Source organism: Acanthopagrus latus, chromosome 2 (genome assembly GCF_904848185.1).
Source record: "Acanthopagrus latus isolate v.2019 chromosome 2, fAcaLat1.1, whole genome shotgun sequence".
Lineage (NCBI taxonomy): Eukaryota > Metazoa > Chordata > Actinopteri > Spariformes > Sparidae > Acanthopagrus > Acanthopagrus latus.
Window position 1 is genome coordinate 14,458,431 of NC_051040.1, and position 20,243 is coordinate 14,478,673.

A 20,243-nucleotide genomic window follows, 5' to 3' on the forward strand; every position below is an offset into this window, starting at 1 on the left:
GACAAACAAGTTATTCAGTATCAATGTAGTAATTACTTGGAACAATAGACGAGAGGACAATCAGCTCAAAGATAATGTACCATCATATATGTCAAAGCTTTAAATCCTCACATTGAGGTCGCTGGTGCTAGTCTGCCATTCTCGCATTCAAATAGACTGAATCAATAAAAATTGATGATCAGAATAGTTTCTGATTAACGAATCGTTGATCTGCTCAAACAATTAATCATCTAGCTGCTTCCAAAAAAAGAAGTTACATGTGTTGATGTATAAGTAAATCTGATAATGGTTTTAATACCTCCGGCAAGGAGGTTATGTTTTCACTCATCTCTGTTTATTGGTTGGTTGGTTGTCAACAGGATTACACAAAAACTACTAAACTGATTACCATGAAACATGAATGAAGGATGGGTCTCGGCCCAGAATAGATCTTGTTAATTTTTGGCACATATCTTGATAAAGGGACAGTCCTGGAACTGTTTTCCCACTGTCTTTCACGTGGAGATAGGCAGAGTTGGCGGAGGTATGCACTCTACTGAGTTCCATTCTAGGTTGAGCAAGATGTAGATATTGTTCAGCCCCAGAAGTGTTATCAGATTATAGTGCGTAATGCTGTTTAGGTTGCGTCCAGGTACAGGTAGTTCATGCAGGTGTTAGTTCCAGTCTAGCAGGGAATGGCAAAGTTTGATGGACAGAAAGAGAGATATCAAAAATGTCTCCATCACACTCTCCTCACTAATATTGTACTGCTAACTAAGTCAGGGATCAGAGGTCGGTTATGTATTTACTTTAGTCAATGAAATAGAAAATGAATGACCAACTATTGATGTTGTTCCATTAGCTTTCAAGCAAACATGTTTGTTCCAGCTTATTAATTGTAAGGAATTGCCTCTTTTTTGTCATTTATCATGAGTCTCTGAGCTTTGGATTGTTGATTGGCAGAAGAAGCAATTTTTTTTTTTATCAATACTGAAAATAAGCTGTAGTTGCAGCCCTGGTGTGTTGAAGTGTGTGATCAAAATCTTTATGTAAACCTTCTGTTTACTCTTTGTGATTTTCTTTATACCTTTATTGTCGGGCAGAGTTGAAGCTGAAAGCTAAACACAGTTGGCATGAAAATTGGTGTCAAATACTTGATAACCTCAATTCACTCCCACGCACTCTCATACTGCTTCAAAACGCCCTGAACATAAACTCTGAACACTGCCTGTCAGTGAAATTTGGGTGCTGTGAAACATCTTTTCATTTGCTGCCACTCTCTGACATACAGAATTATGTAGATATGGATTGGACACTAGCCTATAGCCTGCGGATGGCATTGGAGCCCCTTATGCTGCTCTGTCCCCATTACCTCAAAACCACCACCAGATTGGAAGATCATATATTTTAATGAGACGTATAATAGCTCTTTAACCCATATCATTAGGGGGATATATACCTACAGTTTGCTCTTTTGGCAGTTAAACGAAAGGACTGTTTCCCTAATTACGCGGTGTGTAGGACAGGTCATGGGTTGGGTGTGTACCTGACTGTGTGTGTCTGTGTTCAGGAATTATATGACCATTAAATATTCAGCCGCAGGCCCCCTCCAGCCCCCCCCTTCACTTCCTCGACCTCGCATCCATTAACGCCTCATCACCGTTTAACTAGCTCTGTTGTCAATCACCACAGGGCCTCAGCTGAAACAGAAAAGGTCTGGATTTGTTTTGGGGGTTTTTTTTGCCTTCCTTGTCCAACATATAGAAGTACAAGTGAATACAGATCCTTAATAAGTGAAGGAGTCCTCAGTCAAAGACAATCAATATAAGTGAAATATCATTATGGGTGCCCGCACTGTCATTTATTTGAAATAATGTTTCTCTTGTTAGGTGTGAATACATGCTCTGCTAAACAATTTGTCAGTCAGCTAAAATTTCCGCTCTGCGTGCAATACCAGTGTGGGTGTGTGCGTCCATAATAAATGATGTGATCCCTTTTCTAATTGAAAATAATAACTAATCCACGGATAACAAGCTCTTGTATAATCCAAAGCCATATCCCTTCAGTTCTGGCCTATCTCGGCTGTAATAAAAGACAGGAAATGAGAGGCAAGTGAGAGTGGTGGCTTGGACATTGATGCTTAATGTAATCTGCCTTGAAATCAAATTATTTGACCTGGAAAGCCTAACAATACAAAACTCCTGCCGGGCTGCTGATAAATATTTAGCACGTGCCTGTCATGAATACAAATGGTGCGCAAATTAGAATCTACAGGCGCGTGACCCCCATATCACACCCCGGGAGCACAGGGGGGCTGGCTCTGCTTTAAATGTTTTAATTACCGGGGCCATGGTGTGGCGTGCCACGCTACCTCGCCACGCTGCATCGCCGCTGCTCGGGCTGCCACTTGAAGGACAAGCGGTGAAATTCATCCGCTGGTAAACACGAGTGATCCGGTGTCCATGATCTCATCACATTAACTAAAACATGGGGATTCAATAAGGAGAGTGTCTGAATTATACCAAGCTATAATTATAGTTCCCAGCATCCTCTCTCAGGGTAGAGCCTCATACTGTTTTTTTATGTTTTGTTTTTTTTAAAGCTGTGTTCTCACCACTGCTATATGATCTACCGTGGGACTCCAGGGAGGCACTGTATTGCTCTTGTGCACTCTGCGCTGAAGGAAGATCTGTCTCAGTGATTTTGATGTAAGAAAATCTGGTTTGTATCGATTGGGTATTGATTAGCGCAGTTAGCCTCATCTCCTGTCGTTACTTCAGATAAATGGCCTTATTTGTTGTGTTATTATGTTCAACACAATCATGCCAGGAGCAGTCAGAGGAATATTGAGCCGACACTTCATTGGCTTTATGGCTTCTATTTGTTCCAGGAATTAAAGGATGTTTTCTGCCTGTATAGCACTGCAGAGAAAGTATAAAAAGGGAGCGTGGTGACAATCAATTACACCTTCGCTTCTAAGGTCTGTTTCGAACAAATTCTTACTGAAGAACGTTCCACACTTATTTCCCATTTTTGTCCTGCCTAAATAATGATTGATTTAGAGATGAATAAGTGCCACAGATTCAGTCGAGCCATCGCTCTTTTTTATTTTCTCCTCTCTCCTCCCTATTCATTCAGGTTTGTGGTTCCCCCCACGTTGAAATGATTAGTTATGCAAGGCTTGTAAGCACTGAATCAGAGTTATGGTCCCCGGGGAAATAAATTTGGCAGAAAATCAGTGTGAGAAGATTTAATTATCACGAGGAGACCTTTTTTCCTTGCCTTGGCCCACTGAAGCCCAAACTCCTCCCCCCCCCCTCTCTCTCTCCCCTCTCTTTCTCTCTCTCTCCCCTCTCTTTCTCTCTCTCTCCCCTCTCTTTCTCTCTCTTTCCCTCCCTCTCTCTCCCCTCTCTCTCTCTCTCGTTGTATGCTCTGCTCCACACGCCAAAGCCAAAAAAACCCTGGTGTGCAGCGTGGACGCCAGCCCTCTTCTTGCCTTCCTTCTCCTCCCAATTTGTTTCATTGCACGGTGATAAGCCAAGCAATTACTGCTTTATTGATTTTTCATCACCGCAAATTTAAAGTTGATTTTTTTCTCCCCCCCACCTTCCTCTCGCTTCCCCCTTCCCTCCCTCGGTGACGGCTTGGCAAGGTGATTAGGTGACCTCCTGTCCTGCTGGTCCCGTGAACGAGTGGAGGCGCATGCCGAATTCTGCTAACCCCGCATGACCCTTTGTTGTCCCGGGGTAATGGGATGCTGATGCTGCCCGCCCCGCGTGTGGCTGTCACTACCCCAGCTATGGGGGCCTATAGCGTAATCATTTCTATAAGGATATCTTTGGAATGACATGTTTAACTTGATAGCAGTCTAGATATCCCTGCTATATATTAGATTTACACAAAAATTGACCACGCAAGCCTCCAACCAGTGTTCACTCAGGTCAAGTGGACTGATGATTGACAGCACCCTTTTACCCTCCGTGATTGGTAATCGTTTCTGAGGTCACCCTTATCAATTAACCTGCTACCAGTTGGCTGATGTATGTTCAGCAATCTCGCTTGAGATACGTTTCCCAGATTTCCTGTCCAGTCTATTCAGGCATAGGATAGTCACATATTAGTTCAAAAGTAGATATTAGAAAAATGTGTTAATTAAATAATTGTAACAAACTGGTATGACACATTTTGCATTTTTATTTACCATTAATGGTTAAAATGTAAGAAAAAAAAAAATCTGACAATTTACTCGAGCTTGATAATCAAAATTATTATTTCAGCCATATTTATGCAGCCTTACCTTTAGGAGTACCTAGAGCAGTCGTTATCCGCTCTAACTAAAAACATTCCCATTATGTGAAAGTGGCTTACACACACACATGCACACACGTGTGTCTGGATATGATCATACACAGCAGCAGTAGTGTACTTGGTGCAGTCTAACAGGGTGGTCAGGCTACTGTGATTAGACACACCCGCAGACTGTTGCAGGTCAAAGTGCTGGCATCCTGGGTGGTTGTGGCCATGTGGTGGCCCCCACTAGGTTTGTCATTAGACATCAGAGGTCACTTAAGAGTGTGTGTGTGTGTGTGTGTGTGTGTGTGTGTGTGTGTGTGTCTGTGTTTTGGGGGGGTAATAATATGTGCTTGTGTGTCTCTTTTTCTTTTTTTTGAATATGGTGTGTGTGACGATTGTGACATTGGAATGCTTGCAATGAGCTTGCAAGAGAGTCCCCAATGTGTGCATGTGTTTTGGGAGAGCTTAGTGTGTATTAAGGCCTTTGGTGGCACAACAGTGTCATAAAGGCATAGCACTAATACTACATACTGGGCTGCAACTAATGATTCATTTCATTATCAACTATTTTATTAAGATGTGAAAATCACTCATCATAATTTCAATCATAAATGTCAAAAAAAGCAGCAAACTCTTGCATTTAAAAACATGGAACAGCAGTGAAATTAATAATGAATTAATAAATAATAATTGTGAGTGAAAACCATTCAACAATTTTAACTCACCAATGACACACTATACTGTATGGGCATAATAATAAGTTATCATAATAACACATAGTATACATTACTAACAAACTAGGCACCTCTTTCTACATCAATCATAAGACTCAAAAAGCTGTTAAGAATAGATGTTTCTCTCAGCTGAGTTTGTATTAATCAACTTGAGTACATCACATTAATGTCACTTGGGCTTCTTGATTAAAACCTGTGTTTAGTGGCACTTTTATAGTTAGAGTTACGTACCTGAGCTTGATTACAATCAGATTAAGTATGTAGTATGTCCCATGATCCACGGACACTGGCTTTACCCGATTTAGATGATTTGTCTTTAAGGGAAACAATTGCCCTCAAACTGATTTAGGGGCAAACTTTGTCTGTGTCCCCAGGCTGGAGAGGGGGGAGTATTTGGGGGGAAGCTGGTGGAGTTGATGTCGCAAAAGGCTGACATTCATAAAATGTGGAAGGAAAGCAAACACATAATCACAGTGCTGTGAGAAGGACTGATACACACCAGCACAGCTGACAGAAATCAAACATATCAAGACTGACTGCACATTACAGTCACACATCTATTCATGCATTTCTTTCCTGTAATTTAGACCATGAAGGAAAATAATTTACAGTGAGGAGTTTTAGATTTACATGCAAATGATGATGTCACTCTTGTTTCCCTCCCAATAAGGCAGAATGCAAAAGAAAAAAGGAGGGTAATATATTACACAGTGCCAAGGTTATTAGTCTACAACTGAGGTCAGATGAGGAGGAGGTGGGGGGGCATTTGCCTAATTAATTACTACTCAGACACACACACACACTCACAGCCATGACCTTTACTAATATAGTTTGTAGCAGACCACACAAACAGGAGACTCTCTGCCTCTCTGTCCCTTCTCCATCTCGCCGACACACACACACGGCCTGTCAGGAGGCAGCAGAGTGAAAGGAGAATCAATTACAACCCAACTAAGGGGAAAGAGTTGGTTGCCTGATGGCTACATGTCAAGAAGACTGTAGGTCACGAGGTGTGTGTGTGTGTGTGTGTGTGTGTGTGTGTGTGTGTGTGTGTGTGTGTGTGTGTGTGTGTGTGTGTGTGTGTGTGTGTGTGTGTGAGAGTTTGTGTGTGTGTGTGTGTGTGTGTGTGTGTGCACGCGCCTGCTTGTTTGTGTGTTGACGTTCACGTATTAGCGCATGTGAAACTCAAGCCCATTTCCTGGATTCAGATTACATCATTTTCATTTTAAAGACCTTGCTCCAATTAAGTAATTAGTTGCGTGGTGTTTCTCTAATTATAGAGTTGTTCATAAAAGAGCTGCTGACCAGCCTGGGAATCGAAAAAATGGAGACCGCTGCACTTTTTCCCCCCTGTACACACACACACAAACGCACATATCCACCGGCTAGTTTAACATCAAGTTAATGCAGTCAAATGCGTGTTATTTCTGGTAAAGGGCAGGGCAGGACTCTATATTCCAATCACACTAAAACAGCACTGTGCTTAATAAAGAGCTGCGTGAGTCACACAGGCAGATTATAGCACTCAGTTAGGAGAGGGAGAGTTTAAGGTACACGTCCCTTCATCTACGGCCGCAACACTCCATCTTTCAAAGTGGGTCATATTTTATAGTAAATACAAGTTGCCCTTTAGTAATCTGTGTTTAATAAACCCAGTATAACCACCAATGATCTACTTAGAAAATGTCTAAACCAACAAGATTAACAAAAGCAAAACTTAATAGGATGTAAGGAAGCAAAATGTAATACAAAGCATTCGGAATGCCACCAGTCCCCCTTTCGAGCCCGTCGACAGAGAAAGTGGCTGTGATCTTGAAGATCTCACTACTCAGCCTGTGAAAGCTTCACTATTTAATGAGATTCTGTGATGCTGCCCAGGCGCAGGACATCGGCTAACACTCATACTGCTCTCTTTCTCTCACTCACACACACACACACACACACACACACACTAGAAGAAGCACACCCACCTGGTTTTGGTTATAACCTCTATGTTTGCAGTTAGCACCGTTCAGTCGGGTCAGCAGGAGCAGTCAGGTCTTAGCTTGGATTTCAGATAAATAGCCAACGTATATGCAGTAAATATACAGTAGATGCTTTAAACTTTGTTTGCACTAGTTTCCTGAAAGGTGGACCCTTGTGTGGCTTTGGACGCGTTATTTATACACATGATAGTGATAGGTACAATGTCAACAAGGCAACAATAAACATGTCAGCGCTGATGAATGGCGAACTATCCTTCTGAGTCTATTACAAGTAAATACTGTATGTTACCTTTTTTGAACCAGAGCGCAAGCAGTGTATTTGAAAGCAGGAATGTTGCCTTTGTGGCATCGTAGAACCCCAAAAATGTGTCTCTTCAAAGTCTCATGTTATGTCTGAGGTTTGCATGACAGGTACATGAGCAAACAAATAATGCAGCGGTCCTGTAGATCAGTCAGTGCAGTTTTTGATGGCAGAATCAAACAATTACACGCATCATCATTTCTTATAAATAGAGTCTGTGGCTTCGGATATTTTGCATGATAGATGAATGGAAGGATAGACCGGGGCCAATCTATTGTTCTTCCCCATGATTTCATTACAGGCGCCGACAGAAGGAGGCTGAACACATGCATTTAATTGTTGTCGCAGGATTGGGAGAATACACTGTGAGAGGCTGCACCAGGGTCAGTTGAGGAGAGGAAGTTGAAATGAGCCGAATGGGGTTGGATGACAGAAGAGAGAGATGTGGCAAGTAGGGAGGGATGAGCGAAGATGTGGAAGGAGATAGCCAGGCATGGCGCATGGCTGCCATGTCATCCTGTCATTAGCAGGTTGTTTGGGTCTTTAATTCATCATTCAGACCTTTATTGACTGGAGAGTGGGGAGATCGCTATCACTTGGAGACAGTAGAAGGAGCGAGTGTGTTTGCCACTCAGTCACCAGCTGCTCTTCATTTCCTTATGCCAAATAGATATCACATAAGATATCACATAAACATATCGCATGCCATTATCTACTAAGGTCAAATAATGCTCAAGGCTCCATGGCTGTTTTTAGGCAGGGAATGTGCTCGTGTTTGGTGTCCTGCATATGTTTCAGAAAACGTTTACAACTTATCAAGTCTGCAATTTTATCTTAATTCAGGTTAGGCTGTCGCTCCTGAATGCATTTAGGATATAGGAATTTAGCTATTACAGAATCATCTAAACTGAAGTATTTTCTTTTCTTTCTGAGTTTAGGACTCTCAAAAATTAGAATGAAATGTTATACAGACTGTAATTGTCGGAGAAGCTTATGTCGTTGTTAGCCTGTTGGAGAAGCCAAGTCTGACATTGGTTTGTTGGAGAAACAAATACCAATGTTACCATGTTGGAGAAGCAGTCATTAATGGTAGCATATTGGAGAAGCTAACACAGTTGTTACATTGTAGGAGAAGCTAACACTGACATTAGCCTGTTAGCTTTGAAATTCCCTGACCACATTTTAATGGAGATATATCCTCTCCACCACTGATATGGTTAATGCCTCCGACTCACCAAACATAAAACTGAATGCCCATCCTTTTCTTGTCCATTACAGCAAGCTAGTGAGCCAATGACAAGTGAGGTCGAGCAGCCAATGTTATGGATACAGTCGGTCTCGTGAATATCTTCTAAACACAGGACGAGACGAGTGTCAGTTGAGGCACCATGTTTAAAGTTCTAGTTCAGTTTTCCTCAGTTAAGGTAGGATGTCTAAGATGGGATAGGGCACAACCGTGAGTTGCTTCTGCAACAGAAAAATAAGATTTTTATTATCTCTGTAGCTTAAGATAGGACTTTTTTTGTAATGAGGCCCCTGATAATAAATATAGGAGCTTTAAGGGAGCACTAGTGATGTGTGACAGGCCTCTGATGACAGTGACAGGAGCCGTCAGGACGGCGAACTCCACAGAGACCAGTTGACACTGTGATAACAAGGTGAGGACCGCAGGGGATCACTTGGCCTGTGTATGTGTTTGTGTTTGAAGGTGCATTGTTGCGTTATGGAGACATGTGGCTTCTTTGGAGAGTGGGTGGGGGGATGGGGGTAATATATGAGTGACTGTGCGTATTATGTTGTGCGTGTGTGGTCTCGTGGGAACGCACATTAGAGCGGCTTAGCCACCTGCTCTATCATTGGACATCTCCCTGCCCGCACGCGCACTTAAAAACACATACATACATGCGCACGCACTCCTTGGGGACCCACTCAGGACATCTGGCTCAGCCTGTCAGAATTTTCCTTCGTTTTGTGTGACCTGTTGACCCCCCGGCAGCCACAGGCGTCAGACAGGCATCGGCGTCACATCACGTCATCGTTGCAAAACCGTCGTTGGAGGTCTGCTGCCTTACAGACAACCTACAGATCTGCGCCAAGGATAGGAGGGTCGCGGTGATTTAGCTCCTCTTGACATTTGGGTTGTTTTGATAGTTCAGGTGTTTCTATGCTCGTATCTCTGGGTTGCTGATCTGCGTTTGTCTGCTCTCGTTATCCTCATTTCCTCTCTTTCTCTCCCTGAATGCATCTCTCATTCTTTGTTTCGGAGTCTTCCTGACTCATTGAGGTTTCATTTTTCAACTCCTGAAACTGCAGGGTATTAGTTATGCAAATATTGACGTGCAGCTTTGCCCTGCTAGCTATCAATTGAAATCAGCAAATCGATGGGCCTAATAGCTGCTCATTAGCCACTTGATGCATTTCCAGGGCTAACATCAGAACCTGACAGCGGCCCCTAATCAATACAGTCTAAAAGTATTACCTAACCAAGGCCCACACCAGACACCTTTTTAATAACCTAAGTTGGCTGTCTGGCTTTTCTGTGTAGAAGTCTGACTGGATGGCTCTGGGCTTTAACAGCACAGGCTTAAACTTCTCTGTCATATCAACAGAATATCTCATTAGCAGCAACATTCCCAGACACCAAGCAGACACACGAGGTTGCTTAAATTTATTTGTTTTAGTAGCGGTGTAATGGAAATCCTCATCCGCGCGGCAAAATGTCTCACAGAGAGTCGCTCGGTGCTGATAATGAAATCTCATCAGTCGGATTTTAATAAGTAACCTATTGTTTCATATTTTTCTCAGTCCAATTCCCAGGCATGCGTTGGAGCAGCCTGTTGTTTGGGCCTGGAGAATGGTACGGTAAAGACTTTGATGCAGCCAGGATGCTGCTGCTGAGAACGGGGCCAGACCGGAGCCCCTCTATCGCCCCTAGCACACAGCCCTGCTAAGCTTAACTCAGCTGTTTGATGCCAAGCGCTGCGAGTGTGTGCCTGTGTGCGCGCAATGCGTGTATGTGTGTCCGTGTGTTTACCCAGCTCAGGGGTTACATAAACAAGAGCAGCTAGCCTACAGGTAAGACCCACAGGAGACCAGCCGAGAGAGAGAGAGAGAGAGAGAGTGAGATGGAGCGCCAGTCTCTTACCTTGGCATTCCCCTGGTGTTGTCGCCATTGCTGGAGCTGGATGTTCGCTAATGAAGGGCGAGCTGGAAAATGACTAAAGGAGATAGTAAACAAAGTTACTGCACACGCGCACACACACACACACACACACACAGACACACATTGAATACACTCATACACGTGTGTTAATATAGTTAACTTGGTGGAGGCAAGCATCCGTGCATGTGTTTGTGTGCATCCCTGATGTATCTGGGGCCGCTGCAAAGAGATGGGGAGAATGTGGGCGGATGGGGGATTGGAGGCGGAGGCTGGCAGCGGGGCAGTTGGCCGCTGGTGCAGAGAGAGAAAGAGCGGGGAAAGGGATCGGTGGGGCGAGGGGGGGGTGGGGGGGGGGGGGGGGGGGGGGGGTACAGCGGAGATAAATCATTAGAGAGCAGGTTATTGAAAATGCAGGGAGATAAAAGAGTGAAGAAGCCAGTAATTGCCTTAAAGATCAGACTACAAAGCATTACTTTGGATTTTACAAGGCCAGCCAGCAACAAAAGAGCAGTAATTTATGAGCTCAGTGTAAAAGAATAGCATAATTACATTAAAAATTAATGCTAATGAGGGCTAAAATGGGGAAGGTGGTTATTATGAAAGTTTGTATTCATCTTCCCTGGGTTGAATGATGGCTAGTGGCTTGATTAATGGCTTAATTTCTATCAATTAGCAGGCAAAAAAATCTCCACTGAGACGGCCCTAAATTGAGCATTGAATTACACATCTTTACCACGGTGCAGGGAGAGAGGCAGGGGGGCAGAGGAGGGGAGGGCACATTATTGAAACCTGGGAAACCAAGAGATGCTGGTGTGTGTGTGTGTGTGTGTGTGTGTGTGTGTGTGTGTGTGTGTGAGCATGTGAGCGTGTGCACATGTGAAAGCTGGGCATGGGTTACAGAACTTAGATAAATGTTTATCCTTATGTTTTCGAAGAACTGGGGTTTGTATAATTGCTGGGTTTAGAGCGGTGTAATGCTTAGAGATAGAGCAGAGAAAATATGACACATTAAAAACAAATCTTTGTGAATGTGAATCTCTTTTAAAATATATTCTTTGATTAAACCGGCCAAATTAAAATTGGAGTCACCTTTTTTTCTGACATGCTAAGTCCCCAATATATTTCTTCTACAGCGGCACAGTTTGCCCTTTCTTTGCAATGGCCAATTCATTTTTTAATACTTCCATTAAATGCCTTTAAGCTCTCTGTTTGCCATATAATTCGGAAACGCCGTCAAAGATTTGCAGCAATTTGCAAGACCTCAATAAAACAAGCGGTTAGTTTTCCTTTTTATTTATTTTTCTCCCCACAACAACAACAAGAGCTGCGGTAATTTAGCTGGCGCACTAGTGCACTCAATTACTGGAATTAATCAGCAGCAGCAATATATTCAGCTCGGCTGCTCCTGATTGACAAACTGTAGACCAAAGTCAAGTTTACAAAGACAACGCTGCCATAGCCCACAGCCCCTGCTCGCAATATAGACATGTGTTGTTGAACAGCTCCCTCTTCTGGCGGGGGAGTATAACTGCCGCGTTGCATGGCTCTCATCTTCAAGGCTGATGGAGATGAGCTGAAATCTGTTTTCATTGGCTGGTTTGATTTTCTCTCCCGTCTTCTGGTCTTAATCAATGAAGTGGACAAACAGCTATTTAGAGAGAACAATAGCCTATTGATTGTGAGCCACTCATCAGCAACGCTGTCTGTCCAACTAATTTCAGTAATGAGATGGCAAGTGAGTTTTCTGACTCACTTTCATGCACACACACACGTGTGGGTGTAAAGGACACAAATGCATATTAACATACATCGCTCAGTCAGTATCCATTATTCTAATGTGCAGATACAAAGCAAACTTTTATTGATTGAGTTTGATCCCGTTCCGTGGTTTGCAGTAGCGGTTGTAATGCATTACAGCATCAGAGAGCTACCAATAACCTAATTTAAAGCAATATACATACATACATTTAATTGTGTCTGCTTTTGTTTCTTACTCCGTCTGTTTTCGGTCTCTCATCTTTCACTTTATCCTCCTCTCATCGCTGAAAGAGAAGCGTTCCTAATGCGGTGACAATCGAGTCGACCTGTTAAATTAATTTGCCAGATAATGTGTCAATATTAAATATCAACTTTGACCTCTCTGAGCTGCAGAGTGCGCTCGCCCGGCTCGAGTATTGATTTTTGTCTGCCTGTGAGCTCGCTAGGCCCGCACTCAAAGTCCATTATTTCTGATTTTCTCATGAAATACATATCTTTTCCCGCTGACATCTGACAAACAGCATATGGAAGTCATTTTATCTACTAATAATGTGTTTGTCAAAAAGTCTGAGGTCTTAATGGATTCCTGCAGCACACATGGACAGCCCAGCAACAGACGGGCCTGCCAAGGAGATGCTAGCAGATATGGTGTTTGTGTGCAAGGTTGTGGATACATATCAGTGTTGAGGCTTGTGTTGTAGTTCTTTATGTGGGGCATTCATGCTCAAAGGACGGCAGAGAAGGGGCAATTGAAAAAGTGAATTATTCGTGCTGAATTAATTGTCGGCCAGTCACAGGCGTTGGTTTTCATTCTAACACATGCACGCTCATGCAGCAGCGAGCGGTGGTGATAGTGGTGTGAAGGACAGGCCACAGTCTCCAGGAGGATATTGGGCCAGTGTTCAGACTTCATCTAGCAGCCCAGTCAAGGTAATGACTATTTTTGGAGCTGCTGCGCGATGCGTCTCTGCTCACATCTTCCCGCACAGGATGACAAGCTGATAGTCTGTCATATAGGAAGGCTTAATTCCACTTGTCACTCAGTTGTCCAATTCTGCAGTGCATTTAAATCAAAACCGAGTTTGTTTGAGTGCTATTATGAACTATAATAGGGTGTGGGGCCTTTAGTGTGTGTGTGAGATAGCATGTGATGCTCTGCTGTGAAAGCCGGAACAAATATTCATTTATTCATTAAACACCAGGGCCATGAAGATCTGTTGTGACACCCTTTCTGTAGCTGCTAATGGATTGAATTAATTCCTGCTATTAGCTCCAATAGCAGGCTGTGTATGCTTCGATGTGTGTGTGTGTGTGTGTGTGTGTGTGTACACGTGTGTGTGTGCGCGTGTGTGTGTGTGTGTGTCTGTTGCATGAACGCATAAATGGCAGGCATGTGTGTCAGTGCAAAGTATGTAAGTTTGCAAACACACATGTACATGTGGGAGTGCTTATATCCTGATGTTCTTCGTGCGTGTATGAGAGAGAGAGAGTGTGTGTGTGTGTGTGTGTACTTGTTTTCATGACACAGCCTACATGAGCGGAGCAGAGAAACATGGATGTGTGCTGGATTGACAGATCGAGAGATGGGAGAGTGCAGGAGAGGACGGATGGATGGTGGAGAGAGGGATGAATATTGACTGATCAGTGGAAAGATTGACAGCCAGAGAATAATGGGAACATTCAGACTCTGTGTCTCTTTTTTTCTGTCGCTAACTTTCCTGGCACACCTATTTTTGCCCTCCTACGCTACGACGACTGCTCTTGAATTCTTGAAGTGATTTATTATCTGATATGCAGAATCCTGATGTGTTTATATCCAAGAGTCATTTACTGGAAACCCTTTTCTGTCTCTTTGTCTGATTGGACGAGCCAGAGCAAAATACTTTCTGATACATGAAAACTATATGAAACCTAATCACATTTAGTCTCCATAATGGAATTCCACTGCAGCGAGTTTGTGTTCATATTTTGATTATTTTAGAATGCATTATCCGAGTGTAATTCACTGTCTGGGTATTATCTTGTTAGTCGTTTTTTTATTCTACTTGCCTTTTGTAGCAGCTCAATGCCCTTGGCTAAGGAAGAGTCCTTTTTCATGGAGGCCGAGATTAAAATAGGGGAATATCAGATATTTCATATTGTGAGTGTCAAAGAGCATTATACAGAGAGATAACATACAATCAACTAAACCCAGTCCAAATGAAATCTGGTGCCTTTCAGAGGATGACAAGGGATGCCTGACCCTGTGTGTGTGTGTGTGTGTGTGTGTGTGTGTGTGTGTGTGTGTGTGTGTGTGTGTGTGTGTGTGTGTGTGTGTGTGTGTGTGTGTGTGGACATGTGTGCATGCTTTCGTTCATCGCCTTCTTTCTGTGTGACATGTGTTTCAGAGGGAACTTCTCTGGAGGAGCAAGTGCGAAGGATAAAGGACATCGAGGCCATCGAGAGTGATTCCTTTGTTCCTCTTGCTTTCAAATCATCCAGGGATGATATAAAGGTGCGTTCTGTCTCTCTTTCTCTCGCTACCCCTCACTCTCACTGTCTTTTCACTCTGTCTCTTATTGAATTTACCTCTCCGCAACGCTGTGCCGTCTGTCCAGAGACAGCCCAGACCAAATCAAACATTCATTCAGCGCTGTTTGTTCCGACCTGAGACGGTTTCATCAGACGCTCCACTGTTCGCCGCCTCCAAAGCGGCAGCACCCACACAAAAGCCACAGCAGGCAACAGCCATCCTGTGTCTCCCTCTCTGTGTCTCTCTCTCCCCCCTCTGGTGGTGCAGATGCAGACAAAACACAGAAGTCATTATTGAAATGTCTCTGGAGGAGCAGGAATTAGATTTGTTGGGGTCTCGCGGTTGTTTTGAAAAGATGGGCAACAAAATGTGACAGCAAACCTGCACAGACATTTGGGACACATCCTGGTGAGTCTGACAAAGGTCAAGACCCATGTGGCAGCAGTTTGGGCTGGACTAAGCCAATCTGGCCTGAACTGGACAGATTGGACATGGACAGTAGACTCTGCCTGAGAGTGTAATGCCTTTTTCCACATATTCAACCTGAAAATTAACCAGGGTCAAACATCCAGCTGGGGAGCAGCATTTATTGTGGACATCTCCTATATGAAAAAAAAAAAAATCACGTCAGGTGTATAAAAGTCATCTCTCAAAACATGGTACAGAAGGATGGAAATGTTCTCCTCTTAATCACTTGCTTTTGAGAACAGAAGTGCTTTATTGAAATACAAATTCAACACTTTTTTTTATGACAGCTCTTCATCGGTTTTCAGATTAATCTCCTGGGTGACGTCCTCATCATTAGTCAAATATTAATTAAGAGATCCAGACGATTTATTCATCCACAGTTGGGATAATTTCACAGTCTTTCAAAATCCTTCAACTGTATAACAGATTTTGCTGCAATGAAGTGGATAATGGCTGAATATACGTCACATTTAAACATGGTTTGACTGGAGTAAAGCAGATATCATTTGGTTAATTCTTATTTAATTAACTGATAATTGAGTAAACCTCTTAAAAACAAAATAGTGCCAAAGATTATAAAGATTTCTCTGCAAGCGGGAATCGTTAGAAATGTATATTCAGCATATAATGTCCAAGAACTGATGACCAGTTCAACTGTCTGATATCTGGCACATCACCATACTTATTAGCAAGCGTGTTTCATATCTCGCTCACTTTCAGTATCCTGCCAAAATGAATTTTAAATAGATCTTTCCAACTGGGTAAACATTTGCTCTGGGGCTGGTTCTAGAAGTGTTTGAAGCATGAATGGGTTGGCAAAATATTATTTTTGATGTTTTCCTCTTTATCAAGTACAACAAGGAAAGCAGGCCATCTTTTCCAAATATGGGGCTTGTTAAAGCTTTAAGTAATACCTCCAGGGATGGAGAAGAGTCATTTTCTAAACATCTCATATTCTTCTATCAGCCTGGACTCACAGCAACATGAAGAGGACAGAGAACCTTTGTCTTTATTTATTTATTTATTTTTTTCAGGTGTAAAGAAAGGGGAACTTACGTTTCCATTGGCTTTAACTGTAAGGAAATTTATTCATTGTTGCTGCACCACTGATCAATGCTAAAGCATCTTGAGGATGATTCTTTGAAGTGTTTGAATATGCTGATTTAGCACAATCAGACTCACTTAAAGAACATATGAGAGGAGAAACACAAACACTGATAGATGAGACATAAGCATTAGATTCAAGATACAAACTGATTACGATCAATACATCGCTTTCTAGAAGCGTATTGCATGAGGCAGACATTCACTGCCATCTGCTGGACAAATGGTGTATTGCAGTTTACAGATTGTTTCTGTCCTCCAGTTCTTTACTGCATCCTGACTGTAGGTCTGCAAGTATTTTTGTCATTGATTTTCCTGGCGATAATTTCACAATTAATTGATACATGTCTCTATAATATGTCAAAACATTGTGAAAAAATGCTTATAACAATTTCCAAAAGTTGCAGTCGCAACACAGTCAAAACCCAAAAACCAAAGACAGTAAGCAATTCCTAACTCTTAAGAAGCTGAAACCAGCAAATGTTTGACATGTTTGCCTGAAAAATTACTCAAACAGTTGCTGCTCTAACTAAATATATATATGATGTTTAATTTGTACCAATCTTAACATCATATTTTAAATGCACTTATTAATTTTCCTTTTTTTACATTTTGTTTTCACAATGTATTAGTTGGACCTGCTGTAAGATTCTTTGGACTTACATAAATGTTTGGGTGACTCATTTCTTGACTCTTTTTTTTCCTCATTCTGTGTATACTTCTGTGAGTTCAGACCGAGCCGGTTCAGGTGAGGCTGGAGTCCAACCAGGCAGATTCTCACGATGTCAACCTTCCCATCTCCATCGTCTATAATGACACCGACACGCTCGCCCATCCCAGTGTAAGTTCACACACATACAAGGCAAACTTTCACTGCTTGGTTCAGATTTTCACAAGCTGTCATGCAGTTCAATAACTCAGACTTTTTAACACCCATCAAAGCAACTTGCAATCCTCTGGCACAGCTTAAGTTGATCTTGTCATTTTTTCTTTCGGTACCTTCTTGTTTTTATAGGTGGACAAACTTTGCAAACTTTCTCCTGCTGCTACCATTACCACCATCACTATTTACACCATTCCTGCATATTCTTACGCTGTGCTCCATATAGTATGGGACACTGCGGTATAGTAGATTATAGCCTCCTAACATCACCTCCTCCGCTGCCTGTAGATCAATGATGAAAAACGAGAAGGAAACTTCAAACTCCAATAACGCTCCCTGGGGCTTCCCAGTCATCTATCTCCACTGGGGAAACTAAGTTATGGTCTGACGTATGCAGATAAACCCCTCAAATTTACACACACACGCACACACACACACACACAAAACACCCCCCAGCACAAATGCACACACATACACACCCTCAGACAGGCTGATGTATGGTAGCAATATGCCCCAGGCGGGCCCCGGCCTCAGCTTCAGCTCTAGCTCCACTTCCAATTAGAACAGATGAGTCCCATTAGCCCGGCCCAGATACTGTCATCCCACACACACAGCCTCATTAGCACCGTGACACCAGCGCGGGGCCGACAGACAAGAACTCACTGGTGTTGAATCTAACACACAGATAACATGCAGCGTAGGTTTAGGAATGAAGGATTGACGTAGCCGCAGTTCGCTTCTACAATCTGCATAGTAATAGACACACATCATCGCAGAGATGTGCAGTATGTACACATAGGCAGCATGTCGACATTAACTCTCACACAAACACACACAGTGGATATAGAAATGATCTTCCAATTTCTCCCTGTGCTTCGCTGCCTTGCTCCTCAGTCTCATAGTCATTATGTTACTTCCCAATAAACAGATGCCTTCATTCATCAGACCCTCGCAGCAGCAGTTTTATCGCCCTCGTACAATCAATATCATCGCTGCTGGTGATGTACTGTGGTGAATACAAGTCACATGTATAGGCCCTTTTCTGTCACCAGGCTAACATGCTGACAGGCCCACACAACTAGATGAGTTATGCATACAGAATAAAGTTATTTTCTCATATTTTTCCTCATGGGATTGACAGTGAAAGACCAGTAAGACATGTAAGATACCACAGCCATCACTCTAGTATTAGAGCGTTATCACTGTGACTCACAAGTCCACGCTGAGGTTACTTGGGTGTCAGTGGGCAGAACTGTCAACTCTGTGCTAGGCTCAGGACCTTACTAGGGAAGTGAGCTCATAAACGTCTGTCGCATTCTTCACGTGATGAAGCAGCCATAATGCTACAGTCACAGTCATCAAGAGTAGGTAATGACTCAAGTGCAAGAGAAAACTACATTGTCCTTGGTAAATTCAAAAGAAGCAAAACTTGATTATTCCTCAGTTTACAACACGGTAAATGTAATATTTTGGGGGCCGTCGGACTGATTAAATAAATAAAATTAGGACAGCCTGAAGAGAATCTTTCACTGTTCTCTGATGGTTTAAGACCAAATGATTAGTTCACTCAGATTATAATTTTGCAGCTTTTCATTTCAGGAATGGTAAAGGAATGGTATAATATGTCAGATTTCTTCATTAAAATGTCAATGAGGTCTTTGTAATATATTTTGTGGAGATGTGTTTGAGACAACAACTCCCATTATCCCACTCTACTTGCATCTTTTGTCTTGCTTTGAATAAGAGACCTGTACCAGCAAAAATAACATACAACAAATCATTAGTTTGTTTGTGTCCACAATGTTGATTTCATGCCCTCACTTCCCAAAAATAACATTTACATTTTCAAGATTCAAGATCAATTTGATTATCATTATACAACCAGGATTATGCAACAAAATCATAGTCACATTCCTATCATGCTACAACTTTATGCTAAAAGATTTTTTATATAAATCTATGATTAAATAATAAATGAATACATTTTAAGAATATAAACTCATTATTTCAGGTAGCACGTGGAGGATTAAAGCGATAATGAAAATTATGAAAGTGATATTTTATATTTTTCATTCATCCAGACCTATTGTGATGTTCTTGTTCTTGTTTTGTTCTACTGAGATTTATATGTATCCACAGCAGTTTGTCTCATAGCACTCTAACAAAATAAAACAATACTGGTTCTTCAGTCTAGTACCTGATGTTAAAGTCTAAACTAAAGGTAAACCCTTTGTGGTTCCCTTTAGTCCTGTGGTGTTGTAACTTTGTGTGTCTGCTTAGAAACACCTCCTCTCTACTCTGCCCTGCAGTTGTTCATGGACAAGGAGAAGGCCGAGGAGCTGTGGCTCAACAGACTGATCTCGCTGAGGCAGGAGAGGCTCATGGGAAGTCCTGTGACCTAAATGACACCAGAAATCCAGAGGATCCTTCTTGTTGCGCGTGTGGTTAAAGTTGACTTCACTGTGTCTCAATCCCTGCCATATTCTGTCTGACTTCAGGATATGGGTGAGGGTTGGGGACAATGTTTCTTACCTTACCCCCACAGACTTTTGTGACCCGTAAAAACTTGTGAGAAATAAACACTTTTAGGGCCTCATGTGTTTTTTTTAATTTTATCAATGTTGATGTAATTGGATTAAACAATCTGCTGTTCTTTGTTTGGCTGCATTTAAATTTATCTAGGGAATATCTTGCATTCACATGATCCGCTTTACCATGTCGATGAAGCATTTGATATATTTTGTAAACAACTTGGTAAATAAAGCTTGCTGTGAAGTTTTTGAGTGAAAGCTGGCTTGTGTTTTTGTTGATGAATGATGGTTACAAACCTTTATATTAAGTTGAATTTATAGAAACTTATGTAGCAGCATCTTCAGAGAGATTCAGATAAATGGGTCACCCTGTCATACAGTAACTTACTAAAAGTAGCTTGACTCACTCTGAGGTAAGCCTCGCTCTTTAGTCTGCATCAGGATTGACATAAAACTGGATTAAACATCTCAACTTCTCTTAACTTAAAAATATATACCATTTAGTGATTTATGTTTATGTTTATTCAGTGTT

The 20,243-nt window shown here is 42.2% G+C and overlaps 1 protein-coding gene across 3 annotated transcripts in view; it reads left to right on the forward strand.

The window, feature by feature from the left end:
- The window catches only part of rsrc1 (arginine/serine-rich coiled-coil 1), a 150,867-nt gene extending 130,898 nt beyond the window's left edge, over window positions 1-19,969 (forward strand). For all 3 annotated transcript variants that reach the window (XM_037083363.1, XM_037083355.1, XM_037083373.1), the window contains 3 exons: window positions 14,601-14,707; window positions 17,031-17,138; window positions 19,490-19,969. In XM_037083363.1, the coding sequence (XP_036939258.1) occupies window positions 14,601-14,707; window positions 17,031-17,138; window positions 19,490-19,582 (308 nt within the window). In that variant the 3' untranslated portion in view covers window positions 19,583-19,969. The remainder of the gene's footprint in view (window positions 1-14,600; window positions 14,708-17,030; window positions 17,139-19,489) is intronic.
- The last annotated feature ends 274 nt before the right edge of the window (window positions 19,970-20,243 follow it).